This window comes from Poecile atricapillus, chromosome 1, assembly GCF_030490865.1.
Source record: "Poecile atricapillus isolate bPoeAtr1 chromosome 1, bPoeAtr1.hap1, whole genome shotgun sequence".
Taxonomy (NCBI): domain Eukaryota; kingdom Metazoa; phylum Chordata; class Aves; order Passeriformes; family Paridae; genus Poecile; species Poecile atricapillus.
Window position 1 is genome coordinate 1,912,992 of NC_081249.1, and position 18,950 is coordinate 1,931,941.

Genomic DNA, 18,950 nt, shown 5'->3' on the forward strand with positions numbered 1-18,950 from the left:
AAAAATACCCCAAACCCAGCAGATTTGCAGTAATTTCACTAAACCACAGACCTTCCAAGGAATAAAGGAATAAAGGAAAGTTCCAAGTGCTGCCTGAGGTGAGTGATAACATTTCTTGTCTTCAGGAAAGAGCAACCTGCTCTCAGAAATAAATCCCAAAATAAGAACTGATCCTGATTCCCTGTAACTGTTCCTCTCCAAAATCCCAGCAGAGAACTTTGACTGAGCCCATTTCATTCCGGTTGGAAGAAGAGAAGGAAACTCTGTTAGGAACAGCACCTGCTAAAACCAGCACTGTCCCACTTCTTTGGGTCCATCTCCCCATGAATCTGCATTTTAATAGGAACAGCTCAGTGACCTGACCCACAGCCCAAATTTCAGCAGCAATTTTAGCAGGGACAGACTCAACTCTAGGGTATGCCAGATAAGATTCCAAGCTGGTTGACTCGGTTTCATCGGAGCCTGGGAGGAAATCAGACTCCTGAGTGACCCTTTTGCAGGTTTGCATTTCACAACAAACCCCCCTGGAAAAGCACCAGCCACAGAAATACCTCCAAAGCAGCCTGTCCTGAGCAAGTGTCAGCCCTCAGAGGTCATTTTGGGAGCATCAGGCCCTTTGCAAAGCTCTTTTTGCTGCTGCCTTCCTGGGAGAGATCAAAGCAAGGCTTTGACAGTATTTCCCTCTCTCCCCAGCACACTCATGGACAAATATCCATTGGGAAATACACCTGGAACAAGACCTGGCTTTGCAGGACAACAACGGCTCTGCAGCTGTTACGAGGCAAACAAAACCTGTGAGCTGTGCTGGGAAGACACAGAACGAGCCCCTTAAAACCCGCCAGGCTTCCCAAAATCCAAATCTCCATTGGGAAACACCACTTTTCACTCCTTAAATGCTCTCACATATCAAAGATATCCAAGGAAAGATGCTATGAGATGGAAGCTCAGCACGGCCGTGAGCCCCCGTAGGCGGCGGGGATGGAGATGAGCGAGCAGAGGGAGGACACAAAGGGACTCTTTAAAACCTGCCAGGCTTCCCAAATTCCCAAATTCAAACATCCAGGCTTCCCAAAATCCAAACACCCATTGGGAAACACCACTTTTCACTCCTTAAATGCTCTCATGTGTCAAAGATCTCCAAGGAAATCTGAGAAGAAATGGATTCAGAGCAGGGCTGCAATCCCCTGTAGGCTGCAGGGTGGAGGTGGGTGAGTGGGGAAGGACCAGAAGGGGCCCCTTAAAACCTGCCAGGCTTCCCAAAATTCAAACACCCATTGGGAAACACCACTTTTCACTCCTTAAAGTCTCTCATGTGTCAAAGATCCAACAATCTCCAAGGAAAGCTGCTAAGAGATGGACGCCCAGCAGGGCCGTGAGCCCCCGTAGGCCACGGGAATGGAGGCGGGCGAGGACGGGGAGGACACAGAAGGGGCTCCTTAAAACCTGCCAGGCTTCCCAAATTCCCAAATTCCAACATCCAGGCTTCCCAAAATCCAAACACCCATTGGAAAGCCCCTCTTTTCACTCCTTAAAGTCTCTCATGTGCCAAAGATTCGAAGATCTCCATGGAGACCCTGAAGAGATGGAAGCCCAGCAGGGCCGTGAACCCCCGTAGGCCGCGGGGATGGAGGTGGGCGAGCGGGGGGAGGACACGAAGGGACTCCTTAAAACCTGCCAGGCTTCCCAAATTCCCAAATTCAAAGACTCAGGCTTCCCAAAATCCAAACACCCATTGGGAAGCTCCTTTTTTCACTCTTTAAATGCTCTCATGTGTCAAAGATCTCCAAGGAATGCCAAAAAGAAATGGATTCAGAGCAGGGCTGCAAACCCCCGTAGGCCGCAGGGTGGAGGTGGGTGAGTGGGGAAGGACCACAAAGGGCTCCTTAAAACCTGCCAGGCTTCCCAAAATCCAAACACCCATTGGAAAGCCCCTCTTTTCACTCCTTAAAGTCTCTCACATAACAAAGATATCCAAGGAAAGCTGCTAAGAGATGGACACCCAGCAGGGCCGTGAGCCCCCACAGGCCGCGGGGATGGAGGTGGGCGAGCAGGGGGGGGATTAGAACGAACCTCTTAAAACCTGCCAAGCTTCCTAAATTCCTAAATTTAAACACCCAGGCTTCCCAAAATACAAACACCCATTGGGAAGCTCCTCTTTTCACTCCTTAAATGCTCTCATGTGTCAAAGATCTCCAAGGAATGCCAAAAAGAAATGGATTCAGAGCAGGGCTGCAATCCCCCGCAGGGTGGAGGTGGGTGAGTGGGGAAGGACCAGAAGGGGCTCCTTAAAACCTGCCAGGCTTCCCAAAATCCAAACACCCATTGGAAAGCCCCTCTTTTCACTCCTTAAAGTCTCTCATGTGTCAAAGATCCGAAGATCTCCATGGAGACCCTGAAGAGATGGACACCCAGCAGGGCCGTGAACCCCCGTAGGCCGCGGGGATGGAGGTGGGCGAGCGGGGGGGAGGATTAGAACAGAACTCTTAAAACCTGCCAGGCTTCCCAAATTCCCAAATTCCAACATCCAGGCTTCCCAAAATCCAAACACCCATTGAGAAACACCACTTTTCACTCCTTAAAGTCTCTCATGTGTCAAAGATCCAACAATCTCCAAGGAAAGCTGCTAAGAGATGGACGCCCAGCAGGGCCGTGAGCCCCCGTAGGCCACGGGAATGGAGGCGGGCGAGGACGGGGAGGACACAGAAGGGACTCCTTAAAACCTGCCAGGCTTCCCAAATTCCCAAATTCCAACATCCAGGCTTCCCAAAATCCAAACACCCATTGGAAAGCCCCTCTTTTCACTCCTTAAAGTCTCTCATGTGCCAAAGATTCGAAGATCTCCATGGAGACCCTGAAGAGATGGAAGCCCAGCAGGGCCGTGAGCCCCCGTAGGCCGCGGGGATGGAGGTGGGCGAGCGGGGGGAGGACACGAAGGGACTCCTTAAAACCTGCCAGGCTTCCCAAATTCCCAAATTCAAAGACTCAGGCTTCCCAAAATCCAAACACCCATTGGGAAGCTCCTTTTTTCACTCTTTAAATGCTCTCATGTGTCAAAGACCTCCAAGGAATGCCAAAAAGAAATGGATTCAGAGCAGGGCTGCAAACCCCCGTAGGCTGCAGGGTGGAGGTGGGTGAGTAGGGAAGGACCAGAAGGGGCTCCTTAAAACCTGCCAGGCTTCCCAAAATCCAAACACCCATTGGAAAGCCCCTCTTTTCACTCCTTAAAGTCTCTCATGTGTCAAAGATCCGAAGATCTCCATGGAGACCCTGAAGAGATGGACACCCAGCAGGGCCGTGAACCCCCGTAGGCCGCGGGGATGGAGGTGGGCGAGCCGGGGGGAGGATTTTGGGTACTTACCCTGAATCTGACTCTGAGGCTGAGGGTTAAAAGCTGTGCTGTGGTTCAAGGAGGCTCGAGGGTTGGGTGTGGGGGCTGGGTGGTGTGGGCTGACCCTCATGGCCGTGCGACGCAACTGCTCCAACTCGCTCAGGCGCTCAGAAAAGGACAAGCTGCCGGGCTTTGTCTGCTCATCTATTTTCTGCCGATGTCCTAGTGTGGGAGGGGGGGGGAAAAAGATCAGAAAAGCTCACTTGGTACATGAGGATGGTCGGTTTTGGTTTATTTTTAGGTTTTTTTGCCTTGTTTTTGCAACCCCTGATCTGCAGGTGAAGGTTCTGATCTGGGACTGTCTGAAATGAAATTGAAATCAGCTCTCATGCTTTGCAATCTTATGGGGGGGCAGCCTGAGATGTGGCCTAGGCTGGAGAACCAGAGACACTGAAAATTTCAGGGCCTTTCCACCCTTCCCATGGTTTCTAAAAGGAGGAAATGGCCCCGGTGTTAAACCTGCACTGGGATAACTCCTCAGTGATTCAATCCCAGATTGTCACCAGACACCACAATCAGACAAGTGCTACGGGGCTAGAAAACAACAAAACAAATCAAATCCTGGCTTTGGATCCTTTTGCAATGGTTTTAGGGTCAGGAATGGGAAATAAACCGCGGCAGAAAGGAAGCTGGGATAACGAGGTTTCTCTTGGTGGCTCTGGGAGCTCCAGGAACGTGAGGTCCTGTCAGACACTCAGCTCTAAGCGAGGAAATGCTGAATTTAGAGCGTCAGCCAAAGCATGGGGACTTGGGCACGGCCACAAAGGAATTACAGGGTCCAGCACTTCCCAAAGCAGCCCTTGGAGAACAGTCCATATGAAGTTCCAGAGCTGGGAGGGGACAGGGAAGGTCCCAGAGAACCAGGACAGCATTGGGACACATCCAGATTCAACTGGAAGGACTAAGGTGACACATTTCTACTTTCTGCTGTCCCAGCTGCTCCCAATGTCCAGCCTGGCCTTGGGCACTGCCAGGGATCCAGGGGCAGCCCCAGCTGCTCTGGCAATTCCATCCCAGCCCCTGCCCACCCTGCCAGGGAACAATTCCTGCCCAAGATCCCAAGATCCAGCCCTGCCCTCTGCCACTGGCAGCCATTCCCTGGCTCCTGGCAATTCCTGCAGCCCTTGGCAATTGTCTCTCTCCAGCTCTCCTGGGGCTCCTTCAGGCCCTGCAAGGCCACCCTGAGCTCAGCCCAAAGCTTCTCCTGGCCAGGCTGAACAATGGCAGCTGTGCCAGCCTTTTCACAGATCCTGGCCCCGAGGCTGCCAGAGCTCCTGGATCATTTGGACAGCGCTGCCAGGGCTGCCCAGGGTGGGGTTGTTGGGGTGTCTGAGCAGGGCCAGGGCTGGGACTGGACGATCCCTGTGGGTCCCTTCCAGCTCAGGATACTCCATGATTCTATTCTATGATTTCATTATTTCCCCATATTGGATTTGTCTCAGGGCATCAGCTGCCCCGTGGATCTTTGTGCCTTATCCTTTGTCCCTCTTTCCATCGGACACTGTTGTCCTGCCAGGAATGCACAGCTCAAATCTCCAGCCCAGAGCTCAAACATCTGCATTTTTCCACTTATTCCCCTGAAGAAACAGGGGAACTTGTGACAAGAAAAGGGGGGATGGCCTTAAGGTAAAGGAAAGCAGGACTAGATGGGATCTTGGGCAGGAATTGTTCCCTGGCAGGGTGGGCAGGGTCTGGGATGGAATTGCCAGAGCAGCTGGGGCTGTCCCTGGATCCCTGGCAGTGCCCAAGGCCAGGCTGGACATTGGGAGCAGCTGGGACAGTGGGAGGTGTCCCTGCCATGGCAGGGCTGGGATTGGGATGAAGTTTAAGGTCTTTTCCAACCCAAACCATTCTGTGATTATATAAAAAACGAGACATTCTTTTATTTTCTTTTTTATCCACTGTTCCTCATTCACACTCCTCCCCTCAGCATTTAATCCATAAAGACTCCTAAAAATCCCGCTCTCAATGTTTAATATCACTGAATAAGCACCAAAATGTTCTCTGCAGAGCCCTGCAGGCCCCTTCCTCTACAGAGAACTCTTTCAAGCCACCCTGACAGCTCAATCAAGACACAGGCCCATTTTATGCACTAAAAGGAAAATGTACATTTAAAAGCAGTTCCCAGTAGCTGCATTTCTAAAATTAAATTTTATAACTCGTCTTATGGTTCCAAATCTCAGTGGCTCGGCATTTCTTCCCATTGCCAGGCCCTTTGGCACAGCTTGAACTGTCTCAGATTCCACACTGTGCTGTAAATTATCCCAAGGGGAGGGGGAGGAATTAAAATATAAAAAGACATATTATATAGCAGTGGTTTCATCATTAAAGAGACACATTAGGGCTTTTAAAAAAATAAAAAAAGAAATAAAAAAGGAGGGGAGAAGCAAAGACAGATGAAAAGGACTTTTATCTGACATTCTGGTTGGTCGGGAGCAAATGCTGCATTTGTCAGCTGAGAAAAGCTGGAAGTTCCTCAAGCCTTGGGCTCCTGACCCTGGATGTGAAGGCCAACATGTGGAGTCACACAAGATGTGTAAAATACCTCATCCACGGGGATTATTTTAAGCTCCTGCAGGCTCAACCCTGGGCTGGCAGAGCCAAGAGTCACATCCTTCCAACTCCAGCCCCACGCTGGCGTTGATTCCTGATTTCAGATTCTCCTGGGATGTCTCCTGCTCTTGAAGGAGTGCAGGAAGGCCGAGCCTGACCCTCTGTGACCTCCCTTTCCACCTCTCCTGAACCCTGCAGTGCCAGCCTGCTCTCGGGCTGGGGAGATGATCTCTGCCTGACTCACTGAATCCCTGCATCCCTGAGGTTGGAAAAGCTCTCCCAGCCCATGGAATCCCAGCTGTGCTCAGTCCACACCTTCTCCCCAGCCTGGAGCTCCGAGTGCCACCAGGGATGGGGACTCCAAACCTCCCTGGGAAGCCCATCTGAATGTTTAACAACCCATTCTGGAAAAAAAAATTCTTCCTCGTGTCCGAAATTCCTCCTCATTTCCCAGATATCTTCATATCCTGAATCCACCAAGCAAAACTTGGAGCCTCCAGCCCTTCCTGTGCCTCCCCAGAGTGTCCAGCTGAATTTTGAGGGTGTTTTGGCCTCCTGCATGGAGCCTTTTCCACAGCTTGGGATTCCCAGGAACGCAGGGACACAGTCAAAATCTGTCTCATCCCTGGAATGTGTGGAAATTCCATTTGTGCCAAAGCCAGGGAGAAAGAGCAGCACCAACAGGTTCTCCCTCAGGAGAACTCTGCTGATTTTGTGCCTACATTTTAATTTTGAGTGGGAATCACTCAGAACCAAGGCCAGGCCATTGTCACCTCAAGCTGCAGCTCCAAAAGTGCCTCTTTACCCTCCCTGTCCCCAGCCAGAAAATCTATTTATTATTTCTCCTCCTCTGACTGCAAGGAACCTGTTTGGCACCAAAGCTGTGTCAGAAAAACCTAACAAATATAAATATTTCTCCCAAGCCACTCTCAAAGCACAGGCAGGCCTTTGTGAGGGCAACTTGTATTTTGGTGTTTATTAACTCTGCTTTGAAGTTCCCCTCTAAACACCTTGCAAAGTATCCTCAGCTCACCCCTGGGAGAGCCAGGGGTGTTATTAACCCTTTTTCCAGGTGGAAAATGGAGTGGCAGAGGAATGAGGTGCCCTGCCCAGGGCCAGGAGGTGACCCTGTGACAGCCACTCTGCTCCCAGAGCCCTGAGGTGAGCACAAACCTCCTTTTTCCAGGATGAAAAAGAGGAGCAGGAAGGTGTTTGGAAGCTGCTTTGGCTCTGCTGAACCACTTTGGCCACAAATCTTTCTGAAATTCACTCAAATTTCCAGCTGTTGAAGGGAGATCTTGGCTCAGAGCTCACCCGAGGTGGAACCGCTGCCTTCTTCCCCTCCCCGTGTCCCCAGAGTTGTTGGTTTTTGGTATTTTTACAAGGATCAATTAACAGAGAAAAGAAAAAAGCACCAATTTTTCCCCTCAGGTTGTGGGGTTGGTGTTTGGGATGCTGGAATAAACAGGAAAAAGCAGCCAGCTTGGCTAAACCACGGGGTTTGGAGGCTTTTTAGCTATTTTATTTTATTTTATTTTATTTTATTTTATTTTACTTCATTTAATTTTTTATGTTATGGTTTTTATATTTTATTTTATTTTATTTTATTTTATTTTATTTTATTTTATTTTATTTTATTTTATTTTATATATTTTATATTTTATATTTTATGTTATGTCATGTTATTTTACATTTAATTTAATTTAATTTTATATTTTATTTTATTTTATTTTATTTTATTTTATTATGTCATGTTATTTTATGTTATTTTACTTTATATTTATTATATTTTATATTTTATATTTTATGTTATGCTATGTCATGTTATTTTATATTTAATTTAATTTAATTTAATTCTACATTTTATTTTATTTTATTATATTGTTATGTTATTTTATATTTTATTTTACTTTATTTTCTATTTATTATATTTAATATTTAATATTTAATATTTAATATTTAATATTTAATATTTTATATTTTATATTTTATATTTTATATTTTATATTTTATATTTTATATTTTATATTTTATGTTATGTTATGTTATTTAAAATTTATTTTAATTCAATTTAATTTAATACTTTATTTTATTTCATTTTATTCTATTTTATTTTTACATTATCCCTTCCAAATGCTGCCTGAGCGAGGTCAGGAGGATTTTTTTTTGACATGGAATATTACACAGGGAGGGCAGGGCAAACATTGGCTCTTTTGAGCCTTTTAAAACGAGTCAACACCAAAGTGCTTCCCCTCTTAATGGCAGGGAAATGCAGTTTTATAGACTGGGAGAGAGCGTGGAACACTCAGCCTTGGCCTGCAGCCAGATGTTGGGATTGAGGATGTGGAAAAGTGCCTTGGCAGCCTCTGGATTTGTGGCTCTGGGATTCACCATTCAATGAGAGCAGCGCTCAAGGTGCAGGAAAAAAAACCACTTTTCCTTCACCTTCCTTGGAAATTTTGAATTTTCCTTTAATTTTTTATTTATTTATTTATTTATTTTAATTTTTAAATTTTTTAAATTTTTTTTTAATTTTTAATTTTTTTAAATTTTTTTTTTAATTTTTAAAAAAAATTTTTTTTTTTTAAAATTTTTAGAAGATTTTTGAATTTTTTATTTTTTTTTTAATTTAAATCTGCAGCCAGATGTTGGGATTGAGGATGTGGAAAAGTGCCTTGGCAGCCTCTGGATTTGTAGGGAATGGTGGCTCTGGAATTCACCATTCAATGAGAGCAGCGCTCCAGGTACAGGAAAAAAAAACACTTTTCCTTCACCTTCCTTGGAAATTTTAAAATTTTTTAAAGTTTTCTATTTTTTTTAATTTTTTAATTTTTTTTTTCACTTTTTAATTTTTTTTTTTACTTTTTTTTTTTAAATTCTTAAAATTTTTAAAAATTTTTAAATTTTTTAAATTTTTTTTTTTAATTTAAATCCGCAGCCAGATGTTGGGATTGAGGATGTGGAAAAGTGCCTTGGCAGCCTCTGGATTTGTGGCTCTGGGATTCACAAGGATGAGAGCAGCGCTCCAGGTACAGGAAAAAAAAACACTTCTCCTTCACCTTCCTTAGAAATTTTAAATTTTCCTTTAATTTTTTAATTTTTTTTTTTAATTTTTAAAGGTTTTTTTCTTTCTTTTTTTTTTTAATTTAAATCTGCATCAAGAAAAGCTTTTATTTCTCTCCTTTTCCTTTCTTTATTTGCAAATTTCAATTATTAAACTGTTTTTATCCCATCCCACCATGGCAGGTGGAGGCTCGGTGTGGTTTAGTTCCTCCTGGGTTAACTAAAACCAGTTAAAACTAAAATTAAACTCCCCAAAACAGGGGAGTTTAACTAAGCTGAGCTTTTGTCCTCGAATTCTTCCCCTTCTCTCCTCTGCCCACTCCAATTTTCCCGTGTGGAAAAGGAAATTTCACACCCAAAAATTGGATTATTCCCAGGAAAATGCAGAGTGTGGCCAGTTTTTATCAATGTAAGGAGTGAGTTTGAAGAATTCTCTCTGTTTTGGAGGCATTTTGGACCTTGATCCAAGCATTCCCTCTTTTCAGGGCTGCTTTTATTCAGGATTTTGGGAGTAAAAAATCCCCCAAAATTCCATTGTGTCCAGTTAATAACGTGGATTTTATTAACGTTGTTCTGCTAAAATTATTGTGATTATTTTGTATAATTCTGGGAGGAAATGTACCCACTCATATCACGGTGAACAAAAAATAATATAAATTATATATAAAATAATATATATTATAAATAATATATTTCTTGTAAAAAATTAATTCTTGTAAAATAATTAATTGAAAAAAAATTTAAAAAATAACACTTAAAGAACTGTTCAAGGACAGGGTGGAATGAGAAGAGCTTTAAGGTCCCCCCCCAAACCTAATTTTGTGTTTCTATTAATTAAAATATAATGCTTCTATTAATTATAGAATTATTATTATTTTATTATTCTATAATTAGCATTATTCTATATATAATTATATCGAATAATATAATTATTCTATATAACATATATTATATATAGAATAATGATAATTATTGAATAATAGAATAATAATTCTGTAATTAATAGAAGCATTATATTATTTATTTATTTATCATTGTATATTTATTTTATATATTATATTTATTATTATATAATTATATTAAAGTATGATGTTTCTATTAATTATAGAATTATTATTCTATTATTCTATAATTATCATTATCCTATAGATAATTATATATAATATTATTATATATATTATGTAGAGAATATATAAATTAATATGTAATATTTTAATACTTTTATATAAGGTATATAATATATAATAAAATATATATCATATAATAGATAATATTATAATATAATTATATATAAGATATATCATATCATATCATTTAATAATCATATATATTATATTATATCTGTATAATGTAATATCATATCATATCATAACATATAATATAATGTAATATAATATAATGTAATGTTATGTAATGTAATGTAATATAATATATATTATATATGTGTAATATAATATAATATATAATTATAGAATATAATAATTATCCTACAATTATTAATACAATTAATTAATGTCAGAGCTCACCCACCTCTCCTCCACCACTCAAAAATAACCTAAAAACTCTCTAAAAAGCAGAATTTTTTAGAAGATATCCCTGTGGGAGATGGAGTTTGCAGGAGATTTCTCAGCAATCCCATTTTTTTTATTCCTGGTTTTGTTTTGGAGTGCTGGACAGCACGAGCCCCAGCCAGGAGATGATCCCAATATTCTCCTGGAATTAGCAGCAGGAGCGGTGTTGGAGCTGGGAAATTTGGGAATGAGTCTCTGATTCCATGAGGCTGATCCAGAGGAGCTCTGGGACACTTCCAGGTGAATTCTTTTATCAGTTCTCCTGCAAAGCTCATCCTGGCTGGAAAAATCTGCTCCTACTCCCTTGGAATAACTGCAGATAAAATTGTATTTACAGTACAATCCTGTGCTGAGCATTCAAATTAACTTAAATTTTAATTTTAAATTTAAATTCCAAATTTTAATTTTAATTTTAAATTTTAAATTTTAAATTTTTAAATTTTTAAATTTTTAAATTTTTTAAATTTAGGTATGGATATAGATATAGATATATAGATATATAGATATATAAACATAAGCATATATAAAATATTCAATATATATTTTTATAATGATATAGATAAATAAATATAAAGATATATAAAGTATCATATATCTTTTTATAAAGATATAGATATAGGTATATATAGATATATATAGTGTACTAAAACCACAATTATTTTGTGTAGATCCATCTAAACTTCCACTGAATCTGTCTCTTGTGGAAGTGTAATTATTCCCTAGAATTAACCCCTGGAATTAGGTCATGGCAGGGAAGTAAAAGCCATGGAGCACTGGGCTTTGGAGGGAAGAAGTTGATCATGAAAGTGAAATGAGTTTGTGAAATTCCAGACTTTTCTTTCTTTTCCCTTTCCCCCATCTCAACCTCTGGAACCCCAAATCCTTGACGATGTTTGATCGAGTCCCAAGCCCAGCCCTGCTTTGCCAAAAGCCTCTTTTGTTTCTTTCTGGTTTCCATTTCCAAAGCGCCCCAGGAATCCCCTCCAGCCCAGCTGAAGATGAGGCTCAGCCTCATCAGGCATCAACCATCAGGCAGCAACCAAGAAAAAAATAAAATGCAGGCACGAAAAACCTCCTCTCTCCAAGGGAAAGGTGCTGAAAATCCTGGGATCTGCTGGGTTAGGAGGGCACCACAAGGATGATCCAATTCCAGGCCCTGCCCAGCTCCCCCAACAAGCCCAGCCTGGGCATCCCTGGATGCTCCTGGAGCTCTGGCAGCCTCGGGGCCGTGCCCATTCCCTGGGGAGCCTGGGCAGTGCCAGCAGCCTCTGGGGAAAGAAGAACCTCGACCTCCATCCATGATCTCCATCCCAAATTCCCCACGCCCAGCTCCAGCAGGAGCTGAGTCCTGGGGAGCTCTGCCCTCAGTGTCCTCTGTTCCAGCTGGACAAACCCTCAGCCACTCCTTGTAGGGCCCCTCCAGACCCTTCCCCACCTTCACAGCCTCCTTGGGACACCCTCAAGAGATCTGAGCTTACATTGGGACACCCAAACCTGCCCCAGGACTTGAGGAACAAGAGCAGCCCCTGGGAGAAGGTTCTGTTTCTGCTGGACACACACAGACCTCACTCAGGCACCTCAATCCCATTTCTGGACTCCCTCCGTCATCCTGAGCAGGAAAAACCAGGGATGAGGATTTGTCACCTGTGCAGTGACTCCAAGGAGCAGAGGAACATTTCATCATCAACATCTCCAGGCAGTGCAAGGTCCCCATCGCTCACCCTCAGACAGGGCTGAACGAGGCACCTGCAATTTAAAGTGGCTGTGGCTCGGTGTTTATGTAAACCAGGGGCATTTGGCAACACCTAATTAAATTAAAATTAATTCAATTAATTCAATTAAAAGACCTTTGCTTTTACCAAATCCAGTGCCCGGTGTTGCCGCGCAATACTTGAAAACGCCTGGTTTTCCACAGAAATGAGTTTGGCTGTTTTAATCTGCTCCTCCTCTGGACTAAAACTCCACTGTGAACTCATAAATTTCACGTGGGCTTGATTTTAACTTCTGGAACCTTTTTTTTGGGGGGGGGTTTCTTTTGGTTTTGTTTTTTTTTTCTTCCCTGATTTTCTCTGCAGCTGCGGGGAGAAATAGTGAGCTACTGTGGAGCACTCTGAAAGCGGGGGCCTCTGAGAAGTTTCCAAACTGGATACAAGCAGGTTATTCTCTGCCTTGTTTTCCTTGGCTCGGCCCGAGCGGCGCAGGGTGAGTCAAACTGGATTAACTTTCAAGAGGGAAGTGGTTTTGGTCAAGCCAAACTGTTTGTGGTGAGATTGGGAAGATACGTGGGGCAGGTAATGAGGAACAGCCCGTGGTGCCGGCTGGGAGGGAGGGGAATCAGACAAACAGAATCCTTAATGATTAAATCAATGCCGTCCCATAAATGTTTGTTTCTTTTTTTTCCCCGCAGCTTTACGTGCTGGGGGTTGTGACACAGCCTGGATTTTCTGGACTGGTCAGTCCCAGAAAGTGGCCTGGTGGATGTGGGGCTTGGTGGACTCGAGCTCCAAACTCAAAGGAAGAATTAAGGAACAAAAGGTCAGGCGCTATTAAAAACATAAAAATCAAATGTCTCCATGTTTTGTTTATGACTGGGGAAATTCTTTCTGCTGTCCCCTCCCATTTTTACACGCTGTTCCTAATCTGTTCCGTGATTAAGGAAGGCAGGGAAGATGTTCCCATCCTTGTGTCTCTTTAGGATGTGTTTAAGTGATTTACGAGGACATCGTGTCCCTGTAGGACAGACAACTCCTGATGATTCCCAAGCAGAGCTGAGATGGAATCATGGAATGGTTTGGGTTGGAAGGGACCTTAAAGATCCCTGTCATGGGCAGGGACACCATCCACCATCCCACGTTATTCCAGTTTGTCCTTGGACACTTCCAGGGAGCCAGGGGCAGCCACAGCTTCTATTCCAGAACATCCCCACCCTCCCAGGGAACAATTCCTTCCCAATATCCCATCTAACCCTGCCCTCCTTCAGCTTAAAGCCTTTCCCTGTGTCCTGCCACTCCATCCCTGGTGAAAAATCCCTCTCCAGCTCTCCTGGAGCCCCTTTAGGCACTGGAAGAACACAATTCCCTCCCTCCTCACACAGCACAGCCACAGGATCAGCCTGACTGAGATTTCTCACGAGCACTGACAGAAAATGCATTTCCTCACTGCAATTCCCAAAGAGCAGGAGCACAAAAGGGGACTCAGAGCAAAAGTAAAGCTTTTTTTCCATTCTTCACCACGATGAAGCAAAAGCCTGTGGTGTTTTGTGTGTGACCTGCAAGGAGGGAATGCTCCAGCTGAAAATCCAGGGCAGGCAAAGCTGGGAGGAACTGCAGTGCAGGTGGATTCCCACTCTTTGCACTTGTATTTCCAGAAGAAAATAGGAGCTGCTCACTGAAAATGCTGAGCAGCTTCCTCCAGCCTCTCCCTTACGCACGTGGGGTTTTGGGGAACCTGTAAATAAGGAATCTCCTCAAAATCTGAGGCTTTATAAAAGCCAAAATCCTCTTTAGCAAACAGAAGTGTCTGAGCTCTCCGTGAGGGGTGAAAGTTTCCCTCTCCCTTCTCCCAGAGCCCTGAGGAGATGAGGAAGATGAGGAAGATGAGGAAGGTTCTGTGTCGCACCTCCTGTGGGGAGCTGGCTGAAGGGAAACTCGAAAGGAAAACTTCTCATCTGCCAATCCCTGTGGGATTGATGCTCCAACAGCTCAGCTTTGCCAGCAAATCTCCTTCTCAAAGGGAAAATAACTCCCTAAAACCCACACCAGGCACCTCCACCGGGGGATCCAGCTCCAGGCCCATCCTTTCCCAGGCCCAGCATCTCCTTCAAACCATTTATTCCCTCATGTTTTCCTATTCCCATGGAAAATGGTCTCTTCCCAAAAGATCTTCATCCCGTTCACTGCTTTTAGCAGCTACAAAACCTTTCTAGTGAGAGCTGGCAGGAGAAAGGCCTGGTGAGACATGGTCAGAAACAATCTGCCTTCACCTGATTCTTCTTTTGTCACAGCTCGGAGCATTTCCCCCTGATTTCAGCAGAGAGACGTCAAGGAGGGTCACCAAAATGATTAGATTGAAAATCTAATTAAAATTAATTAAAAATTAATCCAAGAGGGGTGAAAAAAGAGTTGTGTGGGATGGAGTGACTAAGAAAAGGAATTGGAATAATTTCTACAGGATTGGGCCGGAGTTAACTTCATTCCCAACCCGCAGTGCAGCAGCTCTGGCTTCCCATGTCCCTGATTTCTCAAGGATGGAGCTTGTCCTGTCAACATTACTGTTTTTCATTTAAAAAAAACAAAATAATTTGGTTAATTAACTGAATTGTTATAAATTGCAATTCTATAGAATATAATTCTATAGGATCTACCCTGCTCCCAGGTAAGCAGTGTTGTCACCAGGGTTCCTGCTCCACATATTGGATCATTTCATGGAACTAAATAAATGATAAATTCCCTGCCTGACATCACCAAATCTCAATTCCCAAACCTCAGCAGAGAGACTGATAAATGCCAGGGAAAAGAATCCCATTCCATATGGAAAAGGAGTGTCTGCACCATGAATCCTCCAGGATGGGAGTGTTAAAAACCTACTGAGGTCCAACTTATTGATAGGACATAAAGGATCCTCACCGTCCTCTGTGCCAGGCATTTCTATAAATTTAATAATCCTTTGGTGTTGCAAGAAAAATCCCATAAATACATAAAGGGGGTGGAAAAATGCTGGAGAGGGATTTTCACCAGGGCATGGAGCGACAGGACAATGGATAATGGCTTCAAGCTGTCAGAGAGCAGGGTTAGATGGGGTATAAGGAAGGAAAGTTTAGGGGTGGCTGGAAGAGTGTCATGAAATAGTCACATTTCACTTTTATCTCCAGAGAAAAGTCCTTGAAGCCAAGAATTCCTGTCTTTCCTTAATGAGACGATTTATCTGATAGAATTCAGAGCTTCTTATGTTTTGTTCAAAATTAAGAAAAAAAATAATAAATGGAAGCATGTATTGGAAAAGAGGTGACTTTGCTTTCTTTTTTAATTTATTCATTATTGTTATTTGCTTTCGGTTTTCATTTTACTTTTTTTTTTTTTTTTTTTTTTTTTTTCATTTATACCATGGAATGGTTTGGGTTGGGAGGGATTTTTAAGGATCATCTCATCCCAGCCCTGCAATGGCAGGGACACCTCCCACTGTCCCAGGAGCTCCCAATGTCCAGCCTGGCCTTGGGCACTGCCAGGGATCCAGGGGCAGCCCCAGCTGCTCTGGCAATTCCATCCCAGCCCCTGCCCACCCTGCCAGGGAACAATTCCTGCCCAAGATCCCAAGATCCAGCCCTGCCCTCCTTCAGTTTAAAACCATTCCCCTTGTCCTGTCACTCTATGTCCATATAAAAAGTCCCTCTCTCTCTTTTTTTTCCCTTATCCCCTTTAGGTGCTGCAAGAGCTTGAAGTTGTCCCTGATCCTTCTCCTGGCCAGGCTGAACAATGGCAGCTGTGCCAGCCTTTCCTGCCAGCAGAGCTGCTCCATCCCTCTGCTCATCCTGGAGCCTCCTCTGGGCTCTCTCCAGCTGCTCCCTGTGCTGGGACCTCCTTCATGTTTTTTCTGCTAAGGAACCCTCAGCCCCTGTCAGTAACTCTAGATGAGTGGAAGGATCTGATAATCCACCACTGAAATTTATACATTTATATGTTGGGTATTTTCCAATAACAAAATGGTTCCTTTTTTTTTTATGGTTTCTAAGTTGTTATTTGGTACAATTCAATTTCCAAACCGAGGCACTTGCAGCAGAAAATGAGCAAGAAATAAAGGCATTAATATTAATTCAGCCCACTGAAACAATTAAAAGTATATTTTGGAGAAGAGTTTGACTTTTATGATTATTCTATTAGGAAAAGGTTCTAGGGGTTTAAAAAAGGTTTAGGGTTCCCTAAAAATGACCTCAGGCAGGGCAAGATTTCCTTCAGAACAGAACCAGCAGGTTTTTAGGCTCTCTCTCAACTCCTGCTCAGCAAAACTCCTGCTCCCTCTCTTCCCACCCCTCAGCATCCCACTCTTGGATATTTTAATTTTTTTCCCAAAAGTATTTGGGAAAACAACATATCCAACAGGGAATAATCACATTTAAAGCCCATCTTAACTTCAGACCAAGGCTAAATCCTTGTAGCCTTTTCCTTTCACATCACTTTCAGGCACCTGGGCCATGAGTGAATTTTTCAGAGCTATGTAGGTTAAAACAATTCAATGAGGAAAAGCAGATAAAAGCAGTAAAAAGAAGAAAAAAAAAACCCTAATTTTTTCAGCAGATGTACACAGCAGGTCAAATGGCCTAAGGGAAATATTTAATTTAGGACTCAGACTATTTCTACCAAGTTTCCTAACCAAAAGTATTTTTATCAGGAGCACTACTCTTGATCTGGTTTCTGCTAATGATTTTCCCCATGGACTTTGCTCATAAAAACAGAAATTGCTTTATGAATCATAGATTCAGAGAAGTTGGAGAAGAAAATGATGGGTTAGGTCATCCTGCCCTTCTCCCTGACAGTGCAGCAGGATTTCTTTTCAGAAAAAAATAAAAAAAAATCATTTTGAAAATAAGCAGTTATTCAGAAGTGGGGAATGAAAATGCTCAGTTCAAAAGAGGTTTTAAAAATCCATAATGAAGGCAGGGGAGGAAGAGCCAGGTTTTTAAGTACCTTGGCTCTCTACAAGCTGTGACAATTTGAGAAGTTTTGTGTGGGTAGGCACAGACAGGAATCCAAGGGGAAGGAAAGGAAAATGCGGAATTCCCACGGATGGGGATTTATCGCAATCTGAAGCGCAAATTTAGATTTGCTGCTGGACAAAGACCTGGAGATCCCAGCAGTCAGGACCTGATGAACCATGGGATGTGCAGGAACACAATGTCCACGGGCCTTTGTGCAGAGCACAGGTCTTGTGACGGTGTTATTGTCACCTGCTGTCACCTCCACACATCCCAGAGATCCCAAAAGCCACAGAATCCCAGGAAGGCTGGAAGAGCCCTCCAGGATCACCAGCAGCAGCATCAGCATCACCCCCATCCATGTCCCCAAGGGTCACATCCAGACTCCTTTGGGACAATTCCAGTGCCAGTGACTCCATCGCTTCCCTGGACAGCTCATCCCAAGGCCTGACCACTCTGGCAAGGAAAAATTGTTCCTAATCCTTAATCTGAACTTCTCCTGACCCCTTGCACTTGTTGGAATCCAGGCGGCCTGAGAACCATCAAAACCATAAAGGAAATGAATCAAAATTTGTTGTTGGAGTTGGTTTTAGGAAATGAATCAAGAACTGTTGGAGTTGCTGTTAGGAACTTAATCAAAAACTGTTGTTTGAGTTGGTTTTGGACCTCAGCAGGTTTTTGTAGATCTCTGGGAGACAGCAGGATCTCACTTTGTTCCCACTGCTTCCACAGATCTCTGGCGAATAGGGAGAAAACACATCTCGGCCTGTTTGGAATTCTTTCAGCTCAAGTGACCGAGTGAGTCATGGAGCTGGGGGAATGTTCCCAAATTTCGATTACTGAAACTAAAACACCCCGGATCCAGCAGATTTTTTTTGATTCCCATCCCATTCCAAGAAGGCCGATATCCTTCTAAACCCCTTCAGTCCACAGCAGGCCTGGTTTGCCAGGGATCACCCCAGATCCAGGCCAATCCCTGTCTCCATCAAAGGAATTTAGGGAAAAGACTTCAGAGTGGTCGTGGCTGCTGCTGTGATTTGGAAATCTTGGTGAGAAATCAAATTTGAGGACTTTGAAGCCAAATTAAAAATATAATCAGCAAAATATAATCACTGGAAAAGGTGGGGGTGTTCAGCCTGGAGAGGAGATGGCTCCAGGGAGAGCTCAGAGCCTTCCAGAGGTTCTAAAAAGGAAGGAGAAGGACTTTTTATGCAGGCAGAGAGTGACAGGAAAAGGGGTTTTGAAGAGATGGCAGGGTTAGATGGGACATTGGGAAGAAATTCCTCTCTCAGGGGGTGCTGAGGCCTCGGGAGAGGTTGCCCAGAGCAGCTGGGGCTGCCCCTGGATCCCTGGCAGTGCCCAAGGCCAGGCTGGACATTGGGAGCAGCTGGGACAGTGGGAGGTGTTTGGGGGTGAATCATCTTCAATCCCTTCCACCCCCAAACCATTCCATGATCCCACAATCCCTTCTGTGCTGTGTCACCAATGACTCAGCAATAAAACAAGCTGGGAATTCCTGCCGGGGGATGGGGAGTCCAACCTTGAGGTGCCCTAAACCTCCCTCCCTGTGCAGCTGATTTGCCTAAAACAAGGGATATGAATTCCAGGGAATCCTTTGCATGCATTTGGGTCGGGCAGATACGTGTGCTGCTTCCCTGTGGATCATATCTCCACTTCCTTCTCAAAA

The 18,950-nt window shown here is 43.7% G+C and overlaps 1 protein-coding gene across 1 annotated transcript in view; it reads right to left on the bottom strand.

The window, feature by feature from the left end:
* Positions 1-18,950, bottom strand: part of RUNX1 (RUNX family transcription factor 1) — a 163,383-nt gene that overhangs the window by 37,767 nt on the left and 106,666 nt on the right. The window contains exon 5 of the mRNA XM_058861456.1: positions 3,359-3,550. Within this exon, the coding sequence (XP_058717439.1) occupies positions 3,359-3,550 (192 nt within the window). The remainder of the gene's footprint in view (positions 1-3,358; positions 3,551-18,950) is intronic.